This window comes from Nannobrachium achirus (assembly GCF_963921795.1).
Source record: "Nannobrachium achirus genome assembly, chromosome: 20".
Taxonomy (NCBI): domain Eukaryota; kingdom Metazoa; phylum Chordata; class Actinopteri; order Myctophiformes; family Myctophidae; genus Nannobrachium; species Nannobrachium achirus.
The window spans coordinates 38,984,120-39,007,946 of record NC_137827.1 but is presented as its reverse complement, the minus strand read 5'-3'; the positions used below and the strand labels follow the sequence as shown (position 1 = coordinate 39,007,946).

Here is a 23,827-nt window from a genome sequence, read left to right as displayed (position 1 = left end):
AGGATGGTTGTCACAGGGCAGCGTGTGCCCGAGTATTCACCATATTCCTGGCTCCACCTCCGGCTTCCTGTTCATATACTGAAAGAGGCGGAGGCTGAAAAAGCTGGCCTGAAAAACATCATTTGGGTTCCTGTGTCCTTGCATTAAAGTGTCAGTAGTTGGCGTTCTGGGCTCTGAATTAACCTGTGTTGCCATGTCTGCTTATAATAAGCAATGTGTGTCTTTAAAAAAAAAATAGTGTAATTGCCTTACTTTCTAATATTTTTTAAACCAGTGGTTCCCAATTCCGTTCATATCAAGGACCCCAGATTAACATATTTGTCCAGTCGCAGACCCCCACCTGAAAATATGTGGTGCCAGGGATCCCTCCACACAGATTTATGTTGTTAAAATGTTCCAAAAATATTCAAAAACTGTTTTTTTCCTCAACATTTTTTAAATAGCAAATATACAAGCTCAAATACAGTAGATGAAGAGTTCTCTCTTCATCTACCCCAGAGATAGGCAACCTGCCACATGTGGCTCTTACCTAGGTCCTCTCCCATGGCTCCCAGTTGCTTGGGCAAAGAAGTATGTAAAAGATAATTAATAATAAGAAGTCATAATTTGGAAAACAATTGTTGCCTAGAGACCAGATAAAAATAAGAAACTAATTATTGAAGGAAAATAAAGAATATATGAATGCTTGGATGTGTTGTTTGCTTTCACCACCAACACATGATGGCTTATTGGTGTACTTGATCTGCTTTGAGAAGTTATCAACAGTACAAATAAATAACAGTAAAAAAAGTAATATTGAAAGACCAGAAAAAGCACAAATCAATATATAAAGCAAACATCTTTTTGTGGCTCCAAACATATCAAAAAAATCTTTTGATCATAAAGTTTGCCTACCCCTGATCTACCCCAACTCTCTTCACCAACTCTTTTCACCAAAAATAGCAGATCTACAAGCTCACAACGCATCGCAACGTTGTGACGCGTTTTTTTTTTTTTTTTTTGTGAATCTTTCCCCCCAGAATAGGGATGCTGGGGTAAAAACGTCAAGTACAGTATAACGTTATTTTCAGTCAGTTCTGATGGAAACAGATATTTCTCCGTGACATAGCCTGCCGTATCTCAGGTGGAAAGATGTGCATATTTATGCAGCGTAATATGATATAGGATTCTAAAAATTAACAGCGTAGTTCAGGGGTGCCGTGGATGATATATATGTGTTAATATGGCAATCCATGTCAGAGTCACTACAAAGTAAAAAGAGGCGAGCACTCTACATAGATGTACATTTCTGCCTATTGTAGGTATGTGTTCAAATGACTATATCTTCCATTTCAATTTAGATAGGTCTTCTCTAGAATGTAGAGGGATGTCCTGGCATCAAGTATGGCAAGTTTCAAACCTCTCAGAGCTTCCATTGTGAATCTACATTAGTTTATATGCCTCAACCCCCAGACGGACAGGCTTTATTTTTAATTTGGGGAGTATAACTTTATATATAAATTTCACCACTTTTGCAGTTTTGCAGTCAAATATTTTAATACAAGAATCCATTTCATGTATGGGAGACCTTAGAGACGAGGAAAAACTATGTTGTGTTTGGTCCTACCTCCGGTAGGGGTATCTCGAAAACTAAAGCACTTTTTGACGGTTTGTCACTAGACTACAATGTTTGTTGAGGAGGGTGAGTTTGAGAAGAGGAAGGGAGGATGAAGAGGAGCTCACCTTATGTTATAAATGTGTTTCTTCCCTCTATTGGTTTGACTGTCACTCTTTCTGTCTCACCGTTCCCTGTCTGTACAGAACCTTTTGATTTTTAACCCTAAAACCGATAATTGCAGATGTGTTGTGAGCTTGTGCTGTTAGATCTGACAGTTTTTGTTTGCCACATGGCAATTGAGTATGATGCAGACATAACTCCAACCCTAAACCTACCCTAAATCCAAACCCCTGAACCTACCCAAAACGCACCCTCTTTTCCTAATTGTAAGCATAATAATTCCACAAACCATAAAACAACCATTTCTCTTGTGAGGACCAGGAAAATCGTCCTCACAAGGCCTATTTCTCTAAATCTACTGCACTTGTGGGGGACATTTGGTGCTCGAAAGTATATTAATAGAAGCGTTTGCGCGCTTGAAAGGAACACACACGCACGCACACGACCACCCGCAGCAAAACACACAAATAAAAAGCTCATTAGCGGGGATAATTATCCTAATGATACAGTAAATGTACTCATCAAGTATCCGCTCTCATTAAGTCCTGTCACAGAATGCATGACAGTGCTTTCAGTAACGGCATAATCCTACGCTAGCCTATTGTTTGGCCCATAAGTGCTCTCTGAAGAGAGATATCTAAACGCTGGCCAAACTTTGAGCCACCTGCACCACTTTAATAGAACGGGTACACATTATTGTGTATCATTATTTTATGCTTTAACTATTGAAAAATAGCAGATATACAAGCTCACAGCGCGAGCTTAAAGATCTGCTATTTTTGAAAAATCGTGTCTTTTGAATCCTTCTAAGGTTTTTTGAAAAACCTGTTTCCATGTCAGCAATCTGGTTAGCCATCGTCAAAGAAAAGGTACTTTTCACTTAACTGAAGTTCAGTTAGTCTGTTCTATCATGTCAGTGGTGCTCAAACCTTTTCATGTGAAGGACCCCCAACAGGGCAGGATTAACCCTTCATGGTGCTTCAAAAATAACAAAATTGTTTCGCCCCTCATCAAACCAAAGGTATCAGTGGACAGTTGAAAGCTTACTCTACTTAGTGGACGAGGTCTGACCCCCCCACCACACGATTAAAATACATTTCTAGGGCAAAATGAAAAATATTCCACCGGATGGAGACGCTCTTCCAGGTTTTTACGAAACAGCGCTTCCAACGTCGCAGAGTTGAATAACACCCAGTGAGACTAATGCTCATTGTAATTCGGTCCTCTGACCTGCGCGGCAGTAGTGAGTTGGCACCTTGATGGCGACGACAAATAGTGAAAAACAAGAAGAAATGGAGTCTCCATCCGGTAGAATATTTTTCATTTTGCCCTAGAAATGTATTTTAATCGTGTGGTGGGGGGCTCAGCCCGCGTCCACTAAGTAGAGTAAGCTATCGACTGTCCACTGATACCTTTGGTTTGATGAGGGGCGAAACAGTTTTTGTTATTTTCGGACCAGACGGCGGGGTTTTCCGGTTTTGCCAAGGAATACGGAGGTAGAGGAACATAGCGTTAGGGAGAACTCCACTAACGCTATGGACCAGAGCTAAGCAGACTCCATCTCAGAGTAGGTCATTACAGGCATTACTAGCCAATTCTCTTCACTATAGAAATACTATGAAATACAATGAATCAACTAGGGAAAAAGAAGGAAAGAATAAGGGGGGCACTGGGAAAACCACTCATACACACACAAACAAACCTCCTCGCTGATGGGGAGGAGAAAAAAAAACATTGTGTGGAAAAAAAAGCATGCTTGAGCCTTGAGGATGGTGCCCCCTTGTGGTTTGATGCCCCGTGCTGCAGCACCTTCAGCCCGTTCATAAATCCGGCCATGACTCCCAAAATGATATTTCTTTGGCCACGGACCCCCATCTCAAAATATTTAGTTCCAGGGACCACCCAGAAGCAAAATTTGACTTACAAACGTTCGCTTTGAAAATACATATGTTCAAAGATTTGCACACATTTTCACGACTTTTTCAAAAATAGCAGATCTACAAGCTTGTGAGCTTGTATATCTGCTATTTTTCACTGGTTAAAGCATTCAATAATTCTAGGCCTAAATGGGTTAACTCGACTTTGTAGATGATCATCATCGGTTTGTATATACTAGTAAGACGCCTCAGGGCGACGGGCGAGGTCACGACATGTCTTGGCCATCTGGCCAGTGATGTATATCGGACCAGTTACCCATATATGGAGACCCCTGGTACCCATATATGGAGATCCATGTACTGTTTATGTAGATATGCTGTGAGAGCCCGAACATGCTTACTCAGTTATTCGTTATGTGAAAGTCCTATGACGTCTATGACATCTGTCATCATACATACAATCCCTTTTATGCCCATACATGGAGATGTCTGTAGAATCAGCACACATATATGGGCTGTCTTGGCCATATATGGATTCTGTTAGTGTGGTATGTGGCCGATGTGGCCTCCATATATGGGCATTCCTATATGAAGTCCTGTAAGATATGGGATTAATATTGATGACATCAGGGTACTCCATATATGGGCATAAAAGGGATTCTGTTTGTGTGGTTCCCATCACTGTGATGTGAGAGCAGCAAACTCATTGTGTTAGAGTTGTTCCCCTGACATCACAGTGACGTCAGAGCATGTCGTCAGAGCGGCAAACCCATAGACCTTACAAAAGTGTACACGTCCGGACAGACAGAGTCAGCATGTGCCGTTTCACATACTAATCTGCGACCTTCGGTCGCAATTACCCTCACTATTATGCTGCGTTCAGACTGACAGGCTACCATTCATTTTCAATGGAAGCCAGCGACATGAAGATACAAAGCTGCAGGCTACCATTCATTTTGTATTCCGAACCCCATTTCAGACAGCAACTGCGCGCATACTGCAAATCTCATCTAATGGCCTTGAGCACAGCAATCACAGTCCAAATTCATTTGAACACGCTTTAAAATGGATTCGGCCCAAGTTGATTAACACAAAACTGGGCTGCACAGTGACACACACATGCATCCACGCACGAACGTACACACACACACACACACACACACACGCGCACACGCGCACACGCACACGCACATGCACACACACACACACACACACACGCACACTTTTTGTGGCTTGATTGTTTTTCGGGGAGAGCATCGATATCTCTTCTCCTAGTGGTTAGCTTTGTGGTGGCAACAGACCCAAGACAACACAACAAACACAAGCCCATTCCGGGGAGGTGAGCTACCTCAGCTGTTTGCCTAATGACTTTTTGGACTTGCAAAGCACGTATCCGTCTCTCCGGCCAGGTGTGTTTGTCTGTGTTTGTTGTGTCTGTGTCTTAGGGCGAGGAGTAGGCGAGCAGCAGTGTTCACACATTACTGTACGCCGTCGGTGTCGAGAACGGGAAACCTTGTATGTACAAAAAACACCACGGCTTACAGATGGAGAACGGATTGATCAATTTTCAAAATTTAAAAGGATTTGAGAAGCTGATGAAATACGCGAACACACGATGCATAGCAGTGTCCGATCGCGCACGATGGGATCTGGATTAGCGCCCGCGTTAACAGGTAGGAGAAGCCAGCAGTGAAAGACCTAGAAAAATCTTCGGTTTCCTCGGCTGTAAACAACCAATGAGTTAATACTTTTTCATTTATTAAATATTTATAAAAACTACAGACGCAACCACTTTCAAATAACATAAAAAAAGATCAGATCTACAAGCACACAACGCCTTTGCATCACGACACTTTGAACGCCTGTACTAACTGCTATCTTTGCTACTTTTATGTGCCACTGTAGCATGACAAAGTAGAGCATTAACTCACGAAAATGCTGAGATGCGAGCGAGGTTTCCGTCCGACACCGACGATATATGTATATATATTTTTTTTACGACAACATCTTTCATGAACGCCTCAGCCTTGACCTCACACAGAAATTGGATTATAAACCATTGATCATGGGGGCTATACTAGCGCACACCCCCGGCCTGATTGCCCCAGCCCGCCCGCCCCTGCCATTAGGTGACCTCAAACAGCCACTCCGGGCATGGACATGATGGCGGCTGGGTTGATTTGGGGATATTGTTGCGAGGGCAGCATGAGTCTCATTATTTAGCGACCATTACACCGGCTCCCGCGCCGTTCGGCCCAGAGCCCTGATTAGATATAATTCTTTGTTTGCTGGAGGAGGAGGGGGAGGGCAGGGGGATCGATGGTGTGTGTGTGTGTACAGAGGAGAGGGCCACAGGGCGTTATGTGGGCGAGAGAGAAAGAGAGAATAAACTACCGTTGCTCTAGGGCAGAAACCTCTTATCTCCATATTTTGACTTAATTTGTGTTCTTTCCAAAATCGACGCCCTACTCGATCACACTACAGCGTCATGAGAAATCGTCAAAAGTAACAGAGCTAGCTCAAAATGCGGTGCGAAGCAACGCGTTTCGCGCTTGTAGATCTGCTGCTTCTGACGCTTTGGAATTTGAATCCTGAAAAGTAACAGCTTTGGACATATGCAGGGGTGGAATAAGTGACGCACTGTGAGCCTGCCCCCATAAGTCACATCCAACCATGAAAGGTTGCGTTGTATCTTGGGAATGGGCTTATTCTGTGTAAAATGACAAATAATTATTTAGCCACTTGTACACATGCCCCCAACCACTGAAATAAGAATCCCTAAAACAATAGAAAGAAGTAAATGAAATCAATTTAACACTCATCTTTTATATTCTTTAATTACAATCTAAAATATGAACCCTTGTTGTAAAAAACTAAAGTTGTACTTTAACCCTTATCTTTGTGTAGACCTGCATCCCCCAAGGGTGTGCATTTGGCGCCCTCTCTTTCACTCCACCGACTTATAGCACTGAAAATGATTGTTATCATCACCTGTAGATGGCGGTCTCTGGAACCCTCCACACCTGGATGCCTTTGAGGGGTCCCCGGGTGCCCACCGTCACGTTGACGTTGGTGCTGCGGTAGGAGCTGCTGCACTGGGACGGCGTGGGACCCTCCGGACCCACCGCCCCGCACGTGTGGAAGTTCCACTTGGTGGCTGAGGAAGACACACACACACACACACACACACACACACACACACACACACACACACACACACACACACACACACACACACACACACACACACACACACACACACACACACACACACACACACACATACATTTTTATTGTCACTTCCACAATATACACTTAGGGATGGTACAATAAGCAATAATCGTATCGTGGAGATTCAATTTATCGTGAAATCGTCCTCCGTCATGCACTGGGATCAATTCACCTTTTATTTGCCGAGCTGCCTATCCGGTACCACTTAAAATCCTCTATAATTGATAAAAGGTACTTATAATATATACATACTTAGTCTTTTTTCACTCTGTCAAATGTCTTTGCCAAAAAATAGCCGACGTACATGCTCACAACAGTTGTGAACTTGTAGATCTGCTATTTTAGATATTTAAGATAATGGATTTTGATTATCGCGATGATATCATACATCACGATTTCTTTTGTCACAATGATTCTTCATATCATCCCATCCCTATACACACTGCAGGCATACAGGGGAGCAAAATGACCATTGTCTGCAACTCATGGTGCTTGTCACATAAAGTAAAAAAGCCATACAAAAACATCAAAAAGTAGAGAGAGAGAGCAGACAACATTAGGTTAAAAAAATAAAGTGCTGATGGATTCAAAATGCAATATTGATACACTATGATACAGAAGTATTCAAAAGTGCAAGAACATAGTTTTTAGCCTTAATCTTTAAATGTTCAGAGTAGGCTCAAACTCCCAGGTCCCACTGGATGTTTGTTCCAGCTACTGTATGCGTGGCATAATAACTACATCTGATTTAAAAAAAATATATATATATATATATATGTATAATAAGTTCTGTGACACAGGGAAGGCAGCGCAGCAATCTGAGAATTAATGCACAGCACAGCACTGCATAGTGCGTTCAGCTTTCTTAGTTCTAGGTTCGCTGGGAAGCGGTTGGCGCCCGGACAAACCCATTAACAAGCCTTAAACAGCAAAAACGGGTGCTCGATCAGCAATGCCTTCATGTAATTAGCAGTGAATTACAGCGCTAGTCATCACTGTTGTTGAAGGGTACGGGCACAGAGAGAGGGACAGCAACTGCATTTACCGCCAGCGCAGTGTTTACTTATTTTATTTTAGTATTTTATAGATCCCCTCAGAATAGTTACGCAAAACTAAAACAAAAGCTTCATTTTACGTTTTAAGCATTGCTTTGATTAGCGCGGAAATATTGTTAATCGCAATAATATTGAGGCAAACCTCAATAAAATGTATTTTGTGACGTGTAATTTTCATATCTTCCCATCCCTTGTTATGTCGCCCCATTCACACCCTCTCCACCTGTGCTTAATAAAGTCTCACACCTGTCTAAATACGGTACGGCATTCTATAATTAACCGTATCCTCCGTGTTCTTTCATAAGAAGCCTTTTTATCCGATCATTTTCTGTTTTCCCATGTATTTCCGGACCCATTTTTGCAAGGCCATGCCCACATCTCAGTGTCCAAAGATCGGGGTTGGTGTGCATGGGGAAAACCAGGAAATACAAGGAAACACAGAAAATGATCGGATAAAAAGGCTTCTTATTAAAGAACACAGAGAATACGGGTATAGAATGCCGTACCGTACCGGAAAAGCCTGGCGTGGGTGTATGAGGTTAGCAACCTCATGCACAGCACTCGCGAGAGGGCACCAACTCAAGCTACAGACATTAATACAGACACCCTCAGAGTCTCCCGAGAGGGGGGGGAGTATCTGAGACTCAACAATACAAACATGGGGCGCCCGCTGGTCTAGTGGTCTAGGCGCATACCACATACTAGGCATGTCATTCCCCATCTCTCTTCCCATTTCCTGTCAGTCTACTGTCTATCAAATAAAGGCATAAAAAGCCCAAAAACAAATCTTAAAACAAAAAAAAACCAATACAAACATAACGGTAACAGCCCTTAATTAATCACAGCTAACGAGACGGCTCACCTAAACAACATCGGCTGGGGAGAAATTGGAAGTAAAGTGTCAATGCGAGAACATCTGCAGGAACACAAAAGGTAAAAATACATCAAGCCAGGACCAAGTGTGGAGAAGAGGGGTCACAGGTGCAGCGCACAACTTGGTTGGTGAGTTGGTGAGACGAAGGAGAGCTCCAGGCAGGAATAACCCCACAGTACTGGAGAACTCTACGCACCTGTGTCACCTCAAGACCTCAGGAGGGACCCACCCAATACCTCCCCAGAGGAGCCTCTTGTTGGTTAAAAACAATAGAGCAGGAGAGGGGAGTTTAGCCTTGGCCAGGAGGAAGAGATGGGCAGTGATTTGGCCACCACTGCCGACCCTGCCATCAGGAGGGTGTAGCGGTTCAAGGGTCGAAACACCTTATGATCGATGGTTACCGCCTGAAAACGTCAAATTTTCCTTGCCAAGGCTACATACGTGAATGGAGGAGAAGCATCGTTAGATGTAATTATAATCAGTTTTTTTTTGTGAAATCTGAATGTTGGTGTAGTTGTAGGGGGCTAAATAAGACACTCTGCCTGAACCCATGTAAACCCGGGAACATGACAGTCAGGGCTTCGTCTCTACGACCATGCGTGAGCTACGAAGGGCTAAAATCGCTTTGGGAAACCCGGCCAATCTCTGTTCAGATGTCATCTAATTAACTCAAAGATTCACAAGTCACAGTACTGAGTGCCAGTTGGTCTCTGCGGTCCGCGCCTGGAGTGGGCGTTATGACAGTAATTCAGAGAAAGCCATTGTCATCATAAGAGTGGTGGTTGGCTGGTTTTGTAATGACTTTGACCTGAACTCGCTCTAATCCAGTGGTTCTCAAAGTGGGGTTCTGTTTATATGTTGGCTATTAAAAAATAGCAGATCTACAATTTCTATTCCGGGGGTCCCTGGCAAGAAAAATTACATTTCAGATGGGGGTCTGTAGCTAAATATATCAATTTGGGGGGGTCCTTGACAAGTTACAGTTTTAGAACCACTGCTCTAATCAATCCCGGATCTGACCAGAATGACAAGCAGTGGCAGAGCGCTCATCTATTACAAATTACAGCGAGAGAGAGAGAGAGAGAGAGAGAGAGAGAGAGAGAGAGAGAGAGAGAGAGAGAGAAGGGAAGGGGGAGAGAGAGAGAGAGAGAGAGCATGTGTACACAGGCCTTAAATCAGGGTTTAGCACCTCGGTGCTTAAATCCTTCCACGTCCATCTGATGACAAGACTAATCTCATGTTAAATGCACAAAAGAAAAAGAACTCCAATTAGCGCAGATGTCGTTCAGGGATTAGGCGGGAAATTAGTAGAAAAGGTGTGTCACCTGTCAACCTGTTGTCGTGATGACTTTTCTTTCTATCCCCATCGCATTTAGGGGAGGGGAAATCAGAAATCACTGTGTTTTCTGACAAAAGACAGTAAGACACGTTTGTATCTTGGTTTACCTTTGATCCTAGATTAACGAGGCACTACAGTACACCGTCTCAAAGCGTTTGACGTACTGGTATGTGTTTACATTGCTCACTGTTAAGTCGCTCCGGATAAAGCCTAAATCATAGATTGTAAATTGTATTGCTGAGATCAGCCCCTGGCAGTGAGGATTTAGTTCAGAACTGTTTGAGGAAGTGGAGCGCCGCAGCGTTTGAAGTGAAGTGAAATGAATGTGACAAAATAGAAATATAATGACTTTGTGCACGGCTCAAACTTTCCAGTTATTTATTCATTTTTCACTGGTGATGCAAGAGTGAACACACACACACGCTTGTGTACCATACATCCGCCCACACCCACACACACTGACAGAATGCACTCATCTATATAATTCGATTATTGTATTAAAACTGATTTTTTACGGCAAGGCTAGCCATCTCTGAGAGTCCTTCAATGGGGTTGTGCGCCCATGCCCTCGTCTTTGGTCCCACATCAAATACCCTGACCTCTGATGGTGGTTTACTCTACGCAGGGGACAGGTGGTATAGTACGAGTTCATTCTGCGCTGTGTACCAGCCAAGCCCCCACTTCACAGACGTTTTGAAGCGGCCAGGAGAACACAGAGGGTGGGCTTCAGGAAACCAGTTATGAGAACGTTTTCTAATGGCCTTTTTTTGGCACGTGGGCTTCTTTACCAGGCGAAGACCATGCTGGGCTTTGCATCAGGAACGTGCCAGGAATGTTAGAGGGGCTATAACTGCACTTTTAGCCGGAATTTCGTTTGACATTTGTTGTCCAAAAATAGCCGATCTACAGGTGCGCAGATGGGTAGACGGCAGGGGTTCGAGCCTACTTTGATGTGTTATGTGTGCACGTGCGTGGATATTTGTGGTATCTTGGCAGAGGCTCTCCGGGCGGGACGTTCCTGTGAGACATTGCATAACCGAGTAGTCTCGCATAGCTAGACAACTATTCCACAATCTCTGAATTCTATGTAGTCTCTCATATATTTTAAAATGTCATTTCTGCTAAGCAGCAAGCTAAATATGCTTAGATGATTTTTATTTATATTAGGATTTAATGTGCACAATGTTAAAGCGGAAGGGGGGAGCAGGCTTCACTTCCGCTTTAACCGGATACTCATCGTTATTCTTACGTTACCCCATACTGTATGACGGGAGCATTTGCAAATCGCGGGAATCAACAGTCTGGCCACGCAATATATATATATATATATATATATATATATATATATATATATATATATATATATATATATACACACTACTTTTGGGGCTTGCTGGAACTCCGGGCGCTTGTTGCTTGGCTCTGCACAGCAGCCATATTGGAAAAGAAATTGGGCCTCTTCCTTACTTCCTTCAGGTGTTACCAATGATCCTAATGAAGGCTCTGTTCCAATTAGTGTAGCACGGTGGTTCTCAAAAGTTTTTAAGTTTTAATTTCAAGTACCCCATAACTCATGCCTTTACTCGAGGACAGCAGACCGACAGGAGACGGGGCCACCAGGCCAGCGGGCGCCCCAGGACCCCATAACTCTTAAGAGTGTATAAATGGAACCAAATAAGGGTGCATTTGGTTCCATTTGTACACTCTTTTAAGAGTTACACACCCCTAAGGGGCCGTTTGGAACCGCCTCAAGGAACCATGAGTTCCTGGCTGAACATCAATGTTAGACCCACTGGGGTAGCAGAGCCCAGCGCCGTCTCACCAATGCTGAGCTGCAGGCGGTGCCACCTACACGGCGCCATGACTCAGAGCCTGAGGCGTATGAACGCAGGAAGCAGGGAGAGGACCGTCCCCCCTCTGCTGGGGGTCCTATAGCATCACTCACCACCTGTCTCAGAGACTGTGTCTGCGTGATGATGTACATGGTTATGTAGCTGTGGTGAGCAGGGACGTGCTGGCCATTGTGAAAAGCGGAACAACTCCTGAACGGCCGGTTCATTCCCGGACGGTCCAGGCTGGCCATTAGGAAAAAAATCAACAGTTTGCACAAAAGTAAAAATGTAACTGTTTGCACAAAAGTAGTGAAAACAGCAGATCTACACCGCGAGGCGTTGTGTGCTTGTAGATCGGCTGTTTTCACTAGTTTAAATCATTTTAAAAATGATAAATACAAAACAAACGGTTTTGGACGTACAAGGTTTCCACCCGACAACGACGAAATATAACTTATGTAATTGGCCCACTGGCTTGTCACTTTGTCACAAATCTTTGAGTAGCGGCAGCGCTATAGAGAGAGATCTCTCTCGCGCAATGAGGGCCTCTCCAACTCTTTTTCCCGGGCTGAATCAGGGGCCCAGCATGTCCCTGCTCTGAGACAGTGTCTGCGTGATGATGTACATGGTTATGTAGCTGTGGTGAGTAAGTGGTGAGTGATGCTTGCTGACCAGGGGGCCTCGTCTCTCAGCTGGAGCAGCTGCTGTGTTGTGGTGTCGAATGCATCGGAGGAATCAAAGAACACACGGTCCTCACATCAGCGTCTAAGTGGGAGAACAGGCCTGGTGGAGCGTCTAGGCCAGGGTTCCCCAATAGCCGGCCTGCGGGCCGCAAATGGCCCGGGGGCTACTGTCTGGCCCACACCAACCCCAGTAATAATGGTGGTATAAGAGCAGCAACAAACAACACTAGTATATCGTTGTTGTCGGGTGGAAATCTCGTATCTCCAAATGTGTACGTTCTTTCGCAAATCATACTAGGCCGTCGCACAAAAGTAGTGAAAACTGCAGATCTACAAGCACACAACGCCTCGCACCGCGAGGCGTTGTGTGCTTGTAGATCGGCTGTTTTCACTAGTTTAAATCATTTTTAATATGATAAATTAAGAACGAACGGTTTTGGACATACATGATTTTCACCCGACAACGACGATATCTGAACTGTCACTGGAGTAGTGGAACACCACCGTCGCCCCTGCAATGTTGTGGCCCTCGGCTTGGTACCCTAGACATAATTCGGCCCTTGGGGAAAACTAATTGGGGAACCCTGGTACAGGCTATATAGAGCAGCGCTTTTCAAACCTTTTCGTGCCAAGGACCCATGTCATTTCAAACATGCACGAAATGTACACCATCTTCAACTTGCCTCTTTTTATTTATTATTAATGCAACGTTTCGGTCAAAGACCTTCTTCAGGCATCTGCTGACGGGTAGTAGCAGCACAGCTAAATACATACAGAGATCTACCACACCCAATCGCTGATAGGGATGAGCCACACGACAGGTGGTAGTCATTAGATAAATGTGATCTTGTCATCACTGTCAGTATATACACAGTTAATACACATATAAAGTTCAAATTCTACTAAACAGTGGATCACAGTGTTATGTAAAACTATACAATATGAGAAAAAAAAAACATTAATTGAACCAGTATTACACCTCAATATATATAGATAGAAAATAAAAATAAAAAATACAGAAGAGAAATCTTTCATTTGTGTTAAGGACCCACACATTATATATATTTGGACGCAACTATAAATATTTTGTGCCAGGGACTACATCCAGAAGAGAAGATTTATGTAAAAAAAAATATATATATATGTGTGCGTGCTTGTAGATCAGCCATTTTCAAATAGTTGAAAATGAAATGTACCGTATAGGGCTGAATGTGGTTAATGCATGTTTTGTAATAACAATAATAACATTTTCAAAATAGCGTCCAAAATAACGGCCATTTCAAATGTGGATGAGCCCAGGAAACCTTTCCGCTTCCCAAGCGGCCGTGCTTCTGACCACTTAACCCATTTAGAACGGGTACACCTTATTGTGTATCATTATTTTATGCTTTAACTATTGAAAAACAGCAAGCTCACAGCTCAGCTGCGAGCTTGTAGATCTGCTATTTTTGAAAAATTGTGAAAATTAGAATTTTGACCCGATTCTATAAGTGTCTTTTGAATCCTTCTAAGGCTTTTTGAAAAACCTATGTTTCTATATGTCAGCAATCTGGCCAGCCTGCATCGTCAAAGAAAAGGTCCTTTTCACTTAACTGGAGCTCAGTTAGTCTGTTCTTGAGAGACTACTGTCAGTGGTTAGGGTCAGTGGTTTTCATGTGACGGACCCCAAAATGATATGTATTTGGCCACGGACCCCCATCTCAAAATATTTAGTTCCAGGGACCACCCAGAAGCAAAATTTTTGTTACAAATGTTCGCTTTGAAAACACATAATTCAAAGATTTGCACACATTTGCACGACTTTTTTTCAAAAATAGCAGATCTACAAGCTCGCAGCGTGGCACTTGGTGCCGCGCTGTGAGCTTGTACATCTGCTATTTTTCACTGGTTAAAGCATTCAATAATTCTAGGCCTAAATGTAACGCGGCAGCCGAACGGCGAAATATAACTTCTGTTTACACACCAGGGTGTGTCCTTCGTGGGCCAGTGTTACAAACACTACTTTTTTTTTGAAAAGTTGAAATTCGTGGTCTCCAGCAGAGACGCTTCTCAACAGAGCAGTGCTGAAGGGTTTGACTGAGTTCACCCCCCTCCCAGTTCTCCTACTACAGCGGTCAAAAGCAGTTATTGAGGCGAGAATATAATAGTTCTGCCTTGGCCTGCGTCCAAGCCCAGAGTAAAATAGAGTAAATATCCCTCAAGTCAATGTTTTCACCAGGCCCAACAAGTTAAGAGCCTCGAGAGCGCATGGGGACAAATCCATCACTGGAATAGAATGGCCCTCTCTGGAAGCGAAGGGCTGGTCTAACGTAAATCCTATCGTGGATTAAACATGCTTATACTCCAATGGAGGTATTATAGCTGCCACACTGTTGCCAGATTTCGCAAGAGAAACCGAGCCACTAGCCTCGGAATCCAGGCATTTCATTCATTCAAGAAAGGCCTGGGCAAAGCCCCCAGTAACTGTGGCTCAGCCAATCACAAGCCGCGGTCATCAAGGCATTGCCTACGGACTCTATAGTGTTGGTGTCCGTAGTGCAGAGGGGCTTCACACGAAAATGTTTTTTAATTGTAAATTTGCGTATATAAAATATATGTAGCCGTTCAGATATCTTATTTTACATCATCATTTTACATGAACTGCTAGCGCTGGTCCGCTGGATCAGGGTACCGAGTGTCCAACGGGTTGCAAAGCGACGTTGGATTTAGAAAACTAAATCAAAATAAAGCTATGATGACTAAAATAATGTCATCAACAAACTAGAATTTTAGGGAGGGACTAGTGGAGAAGAGATCCAGTAGAAAGACAAGTCATTTTTGGTAGCGCTCGGGTGTTGTGCTCTGAAGATAGCAGATCTACAAGTTCACGTGAGCTTGTATAACGGCATTTGGTGGTCCTCACACAAGTATCCTGTAGCGCGTACCCACGAATGCATGCACGCACGCACGCACGCACACCAACGCAGCAGATATAATGAGGTTCTCTTTGGCCGAGCACTAACCCAGACTAAACAATATATATGCTCCATGCTGCTCTATCAATCTGGCCCCTACTTTGTTGTTCCATATATTAAGATGTGTTCCCAGGGGTGCAACACAGCCCTCATGAAAGGCACCGGTGGTGAACACACACACACACACACACACACACACACACACACACACACACACACACACACACACACACACACACACACACACACACACACACACACACACACACACACACACACACACACACACACACACACACACACACACACACACACACACAATCAGCCGGCAATGACCTTAAGACACACTCCCGTCACAAAAGCGCCGCGATCGTGCGAACGTTGTGAGCTTTGTACTGTACGTATTTTTTTCCCGCTTTTTTTTTTAGTTATAGTGTGTCTGTGGGTCTCTGTCGGGTGGAAACGTCATAGGCCATGTAAAAACAGCTACTGTAAAAATCTAAAGTAACAAAAGTAGCAGATCCACAAGCTCGTAGTTTCGAGCTTGCGGATCTGCTACTTTTGATGCCGAGGTATGATCACGTACACCAGGGATCCCCAATAGGCGGGGGGGCTACTGTCTGGCCCACACCAACCCCAGTAATAATGGTGGTATAAGAGCAGCAACAACACTAGTATATCGTCGTTGTCGGCTGGAAATCTCGTATCTCCAAATTTGTACGTTCTTTCGCAAATCATACAAGGCCGTCGCACAAAAGTAGTGAAAACAGCAGATCTACAAGCACACAACGCCTCGCACCGCGAGGCGTTGTGTGCTTGTAGATCGGCTGTATTGAACCAATGCAAGGCACAGTAGGAACAAGAGCTTGTGTCAACATAAGAACTACATAATAACTACATGGATGCATTTCTTTTTACCATTTCCCGGACTATAACTGTTTTGGACATACAAGGTTTCCACCCAACTTGCACGCACGCACGCACGCACGCACGCACTGTCTCTCTCTCTCTAGAGGACATCCTTCTCCTATGTCTGACTGCCTATTACGTAAGGCCTCTTTTGTGAACTTTGCCACCGTCCGAGTGATTAGTGTCCTCTCTGTCACAAAAGGGGGACTGTCACCTTGTCCTAGACAGTGTGTCAGACATGTCTAATGACACACACACACACACACACACACACACACACACACACACACACACACACACACACACACACACACACACACACACACACACACACACACACACACACACACACACACACACACACACACACACACACACACACAAGGCTATAGGCCTTTAGATAGATATGTTTGAAGTAGAAGTCTACACACCAACCTTAGCGCTTGCAACCATCGCACAGCCACCGTTTCATGGTAGCTCAGAAATTAGCTTCAGGGGAACATCCAATTTAATTTGGACAGTTTTTTTTAATCTAATGTCAGTTATTCACTTCTGGCTGTCGACGGCGCCAGCCAAAAAATTGTCACTACCTGGAACTGTTTTGCAGAGTAAGAATCTACAGCTTTGTTTTGCAGAGAAAATCAAACATCAAAGGGTATTAGAAACTACCAGTAATGGTGACCGGGAAGTCCACCTTTGATTTCATTAACCACTTAAACCCTATAAGGGTGACCAGAGTGGCTCTAGTGTCTTTCCTGTTTTCTTTGTGGGGAAAGCTTTTCGTAGGAAATAGCAGATCGATATAGATGTAGGGTAATTTTCATACTTATATTGATCCCAAATTACTTATTGCCATGGGGTTTATTTGCAGAATTGCCCCTGTCGTCCAGTTTCCCCTGCAGAACCCAGCAGCCGCAGCCCTCTTAGTATTGTGGAGTCCATAAGCATATTGCTACTTACACAATTTGTTGAGGTCAAAAGTGTGCATGCATGCGTGCGTGCGTGTGCGCGCGCATGTGTGCGTGTGCATCCATGTGTGTGTTTTGTGTGTGTGTTTTTCATGAATCCGTTAATAGCTGTCATAACTCACACATCCATGCCTTGTTCGGGCACAACAGCACAACTTCGGCACAACTGCCAGTCAAAGTGTACTGGCCAATCACAGCATGTCTTTTACGGGACTTGACAAAACACATAACATAACAGACAACTGTGGCTTGTGTGGGACAACCAAGGTATGGATGTGTGTGTAATGACAACTAAAGATTAATGAAGAAAAAAAAAAAGAAAAAAACACATAGTAGTGTACTGTAAGTAGCAATATGCTCATGGGCTCCACTCTATGCTATGAGGGATTCTGGGGTTTGAGACTATTGATTTTTTGTATTATTACTTTTTACAACTAGTGCTGATACCTTCAAAAACCCTGTCATTGATGTCTATCTTTGAATTCTCACTACCAAACATCTTCAGGAGAAACACTGAGATTCAGTCAAGATTCAGTCGAGATTCTGGATGCCACTTTCCTCTCTAGCATGTGTTACCTTTTCGTCTACCTTAACTCAACCTCTGCCAAAAAACTACCCCTTTGTACCCCTTCTCTGCCATGCCCGAGGAACCCGAAGATTTAATAAGCTTTAATTAAAAAATATATTTTTATCGAAGCGGAACTAAAATAGGCCGGAACTAATGCTCCGTGATCGGTTTCTACACGGACACATTATTGAGCGGACCAGTTAACATTGAGACCATAAACCGGAAGGGGATGGTCCATCCTCTATTTTGGCCCGTTAGCTTTCTGTGTAAACACCGCGGCTTACAGACGGAGAACTTATTGATCAATTGAAAAAATTTAAAAGGATTTGAGAAGCTGACGGAATACGCGAACACACGATGCATAGCAGTGTCCGATCACGCACGATGGGAACTGGATGAACCCCCCGTTAACAGGTAGGAGAAGCCAGCAGTGAAAGACATAGAAATATCTTCGGGCTCCTCGGCCGTAAACTACGAATGAGTTAAAGGGATACTTTAATTAATTAATTAATTAATTCATGGAGAATTCCTTGGTTTTTGTCCCATTCCTGAGCCAATAATCCAATATTTGACAGGTTGAAGTCAATAGGAGACCAATCTTAACAAGACAAAACCATGTTTAAAACATTCTCTTTGAACCTGGACCATCATCCGTAGGCTCATCTGTGATTACACTGTGGGGGTCGTTTTGGAATTAATTGTATTATTTTATAGTTTTGTATAATTGGTCTCCTATACCGCATGCAAATATTGAATTATTGGCTGCTACAAAACAAAACAAAAATCTCTATGGACTCAAGGCTTCACGGGGTGAGTACAGTATTTTCTGGACTATAAGGCGCACCTGACTATAAGGCGCACTGTCAATGAATGGTCTATTTTCAAACTGTTTTCATATATAAGGCGCACCTGACTATAAGGCGCATATAATAGACGCTACCGTTGCGTTATGCATCCAACAGATGGAGCTGTGCTAAAGGGAATGTCAATGTCAATGAATGATCCATATATAAGGCGCACTGGACTATAAGGCGCACTGTAGTTTTTTGAGAAAATTAAAGGCTTTTAAGTGCGCCTTATAGTCCGGAAAATACGGTAATTGATAGGAGGAAAAGTCATTTTTCGGGTTAAAGTATTCCTTTAAGACAGTCTCGTTAGAAAGATGGATCAATGCTGTAAGTCCATGAATGAATTTCAATGTTTAATGCAAACCTCATGGAGCACCCCGGGTCCCATTACTGTAATTATAATTGTCTGTTTGCTGGACGTTAGCATTTTCCATCCTATATAGGCTATTCACACCGATACGGTTTTAAAATGCATACCTTTTGCCATGCCAAACAAAAAACTAAATACCCACGTTTGGCTTCCTAATACGGTTCTTATCGGTCTATGATAGCGAGCTAAAATGTAGCATGTGGCGGAGAGAGTCGCAGCCCCAGCCTGAAGCCTCAAAAAGTCTGGTATCTCCCTCGTTCCATAGGGATATCCCTTTGGAGTAATGGTTAAGATATTGGACTTTCACACGGGAGGCCCGGGTTCAAAGCCTGGGTGGGGAGGTTAGCATTACCTCTGTTACACACAAACACAAACACACACACACACACACACACACACACACACACACACACACACACACACACACACACACATATATATATATACAAACACACTATACTGTATATAATATGTGGATGTGGCCTTAGTGACTATGTCCGTCCTCCCGAGCGCGAAGCAGCAACAGCTAGCTACAGTAAATGATTGATCGCCCCAAGCCGCTGTGTACAAACGAGTGAACAATGGAGCTGCTCGCGTCTCCGAGGTGTAGCTAATTAGCAGGCGGCGTAATGACCACGAGTCAGCCGCGGGGAACGGTGCTAGCATTAAGGAACACACACGGGCAGCTGCTGTCACTTTGCAATCAATTAAGAAGCCAATGGAATCGCTTCCATCACTGTCCCCCTTTCTGTCGTTCAGCAAAAAAAAACTGCATATCGTTGGCGTCGGTCAGGTGGAAACCTTGTATGTCCAAAACGTATGTGTAATCATTTTAAAAACATTTAAATATAATAGCCGATCTCCAAGCTCAAGTGACGCGTTGTGAACTTGTAGATAGGCTATTTTCACTTCACATGTGCGACACTCTCGTATGACGATGTAGGCCAGGGCATTACTCTACGAAAGAAACAATAAATAAAAGTTGAAATGCGGACATATGAGGTTTCTGCCCGACGACGACAATATTTATTATATTTCATCATGAGGTGGGAAAAAAGTTGGCGTGCAGAAAAGTGGAACACCTTTAAGTGAATCTGCTTTTTTTCCCCCCTCTCCTGTGTATTCCAACAAAGGCAGGTTCATAGAGAATGCTGTGTGATCTAAAAATAACCTCAGCCTCCTCAGGAAGGCAGTCCCCTCCTAATGCCTCTCCCGCTACGCCTACGATGCATAGAATGACAGACAGGGAAGCACAACACCAATGGCAGATGGCATGGGCCTAGTCAGCAAAGTTAAGTTCCCCTTGTCGTTTTCATTAGCATCCCTGTGTCTGTCTGTCAGTTTCCTTCGCTTGGTCTATAGGTTTACGCACAGTATAGATACCAAGGACCCCCAAATAAATATGTAAAACTCAGGCCAGGCAGGCCTGCAATACTGTTCTTTTGGTGTTCACCTTTGTTGCTTGGAGCATTGAATGATTGCACTCTCCTACAGTAATAAGGACAAAAAAAACACATATTGGCCATTTTTATATTTTGTTAATGTTAAAGGAGTAGTTCACCACTTTTCAACCTGTCTTCATATAATAGGTCCTCACTAATGTTCATGATAAAATATTTTTTTCTACTCAGTCCAAGTCTCCTAGGAGAGCTGTGGGAAGTTCAGAATCCATCGTCTTGTGACATCATCATTTTCCAAAAAAAGAAAATTAATAAATATTTTTGAAAAAAATATTTCGATTTTTATTATCGCGAGAACAATGGCTTCCACTTTAAAATTGCAACTTTTCAGGAATAGAAAGCCTGCAGTTTCTATAAGCTGGATTGGCAATCGATGATGTCACAAGACGATGGGTTTCTGACCTGGCCACAGCCCTCCTCTGAGAAAAAAGGAAAAAAAAAAAAAGAAAAAGCTATTTTTGAGTGAGGACCAATTATATGAACATAGGTTGAAAGTGGTGGAGTGCCCCTTTAAGCTCAGTGTCAAGGAAGCCCAAAACAAGAGTAAATGCCAGCAGAACAGTATTGTAAGCCATTTTGGCAACATTTTGGTCAGCGCTACCCACACATTTGGCTGTGTAGCTCATGCCTCGAATGCCCAATGCTTGCCTTACAGGCTGTACCTCGTTGTAAAGGTGACAAATTAACGATAAAAATGATATAAAACACAATACAATTTGATATTATATATAAGTATGTCCATTGTTTGGTGATAACACAATGCTTTGCGGTGCATTATCAGTTTATTGTGTAGGCAAAGTGTCGCGAGCGTCCAGTCCATGTTTGGGCATGTCTGTGTGCCCGCCACAGACATGACACCTCAATGACACAGACAGACACGCACCTCAATCCTGGCAGCCCTCCCACTGTTTGATGGTGGCATGGAATTTGCCTCAGGGGAACATCCAATTTAATTTGGACGAGCTTCATCTAATGTCAGTCATACAGCTCTTGCTATCATATTGTCAGCAGCGCTAGCCAAAAATGTCACTAGTCTAGACTCTTCCAACAAATTGTCCCTGGAAAATGGTTTTGTAGAAAATGTTGTTTTGCAGAGAAATCTAACATCAAAGGGCATTAGAATTAAGAATAAAGGTGACCAGTTGAAGTCCAACGCAAAGTTCCAAACTGCTGTTTTATTTCATTAGCAAAGTTCTAGGTGCAACTAGAATCGATAGGTTATTACTGATAAGTGATAAATATTGATATCTTCAAAAAGGCTATTGTACATTCACATTCTAACCTTTTGTTCAGCTGGATTATGCAGTGTATAATGTATGTAGATATTTCCCTGAAAACAACAAAAACAATGGAGCTTGTACAAAAAGCTAATTTCACCCGCACTTCTCTACACCAACCTGTGATGTGACTGAATAACGTTGCTTCTGATTGATTTATCTCTGAATGCTCACCATTCGCACCACGGTCCTCCTTAGATAAAAGACTGAGGAAATGCACCCAGAATGTCTTAATGAGATTCTGGATGCCACTCTCTCTAGCATGTGTTGTGTTCCCTTTCCGCTGTGGCGGTCGTCTTCCTTTAAAGAAAGCCCCATTAGAAAGATGGATCAATGCTAGGCGTCCATGAATGGATTTGAATGCTTAATGCAAACCTATACGGAGCAAAAAGACCCGGGTCCCATTAATTACAATAGTCTGTTCGCGTGGCGGTCGGCTGTTATCAGTCTCTTGTCTGTCTTGGTGACTAATGTCCCTCTCCCCCGAACGCGAAACAGCTATAGCTAGCTAACTGATCGGCATAAGCCGCCGTTTACGAATGAGTAAACAACGGCGCTCGGCGTCTCCGAGGGTGCGGCCAATTAGCGGCCGGCGTAATGACCACAAGTCAGCCAGCCGCAGAGAAACAACACAGGCATCTGCTGTCACTATTATACAGGGGTGTCGCACCAAAATCTGGGCCCTAAGGATTCACTGCGGGCACCCCATGAATGTTCTTAGGAGGGGGGGTTTAACCCATTTAGACTGGGTAACGCATTATTTTGTGCTTTAACTCTTGAAAAATAGCAGATATACAAGCTCACAGCGCGGCACCGAGTGTCGCACTGCGAGCTTGTAGATCTGCTATTTTTGAAAAATCTTGGTATTTGAAAAGGTTTTTTGAAAAACCTATGTTTCTATGTCAATGGTGCTAAAACCTTTCCATGTGAAGGACCCCCAAAATGATATGTATTTGGCCACGGACTCCCATCTCAAAATATTTATCGTGGTTCCAGGGACCCCCCAGAAGCAACATTTTAGTTACAAATGTTTGCTTCAAAAATACATATTCAAAGATTTGCACACATTGTCATGACTTACAGATCTACAAGCTCACAGTGCAGCACTCGGCGCCACGCTGTGAGCTTGTATATCTGCTATTTTTCAATAGCTAAAGTATAAAATAATGAAGGCCCCTCCACCTTGGGCCCTATAGTAACTCAGTCCCACTTTTCCCCCTCGTGCGACGCCCCTGACTATATATACTTTCAAGGAAGGCAATGGAATTGCTTCAATCGCTAGACACCAGCCCGCTTCTGTCTTGGATTAAATCACCTTATTCATCTATTTCAGCGTATTTTGTTTGACTTCACGGTGAGGGGAGGAATACAGTGTGGGTGCAGAGAGTGGAACACCTCGAAATGAATCTGCCTCTCGACAAAGGGTGGCTTCATAGAGAACGCTTCCCTCCCCCCCCCCCCCCCCCCCCCCCCCCGTTCTGTTTTGCTTTCACCGGGAGGCTGTTAACATGCTGCACGCTCACACACGTCTGGCGACGGAGACTGCACCTGTTACTGCAACGTTCTATCATGTTCAATGTCTTATAGCAGGAAAATACAGGTGCTGAAAAAATACACCGCATGACTGCACACAGGGGCGTCACAAGGGGGGGGGGGGGGGGGGGGGAGTGGGACTGAGTTACTAGGGCCCAAGGTGGAGGGGCCTTAATTATTTTATAATTTAGCTATTGAAAAATAGCAGATATACAAGCTATCTTAGAAAAGTCTGATTTTTTTCAATAGTCTATTTTTCAATAGTTAAAGCACGAAATAATGCATTATAATGTGTTCCCAGTCTAAATGGATTAAACCCCCTCCCCCTGTGA

At 43.5% G+C, this 23,827-nt stretch overlaps 1 protein-coding gene across 1 annotated transcript in view; it reads right to left on the bottom strand.

Annotated features, from left to right (window-relative positions):
* The window catches only part of alk (ALK receptor tyrosine kinase), a gene marked incomplete at both ends in the record, with an annotated part of 854,498 nt that overhangs the window by 61,475 nt on the left and 769,196 nt on the right, over positions 1-23,827 (bottom strand). The window contains one exon of the mRNA XM_080751036.1: positions 6,586-6,751. Coding sequence (XP_080607162.1) covers positions 6,586-6,751 — 166 coding nt within the window. The remainder of the gene's footprint in view (positions 1-6,585; positions 6,752-23,827) is intronic.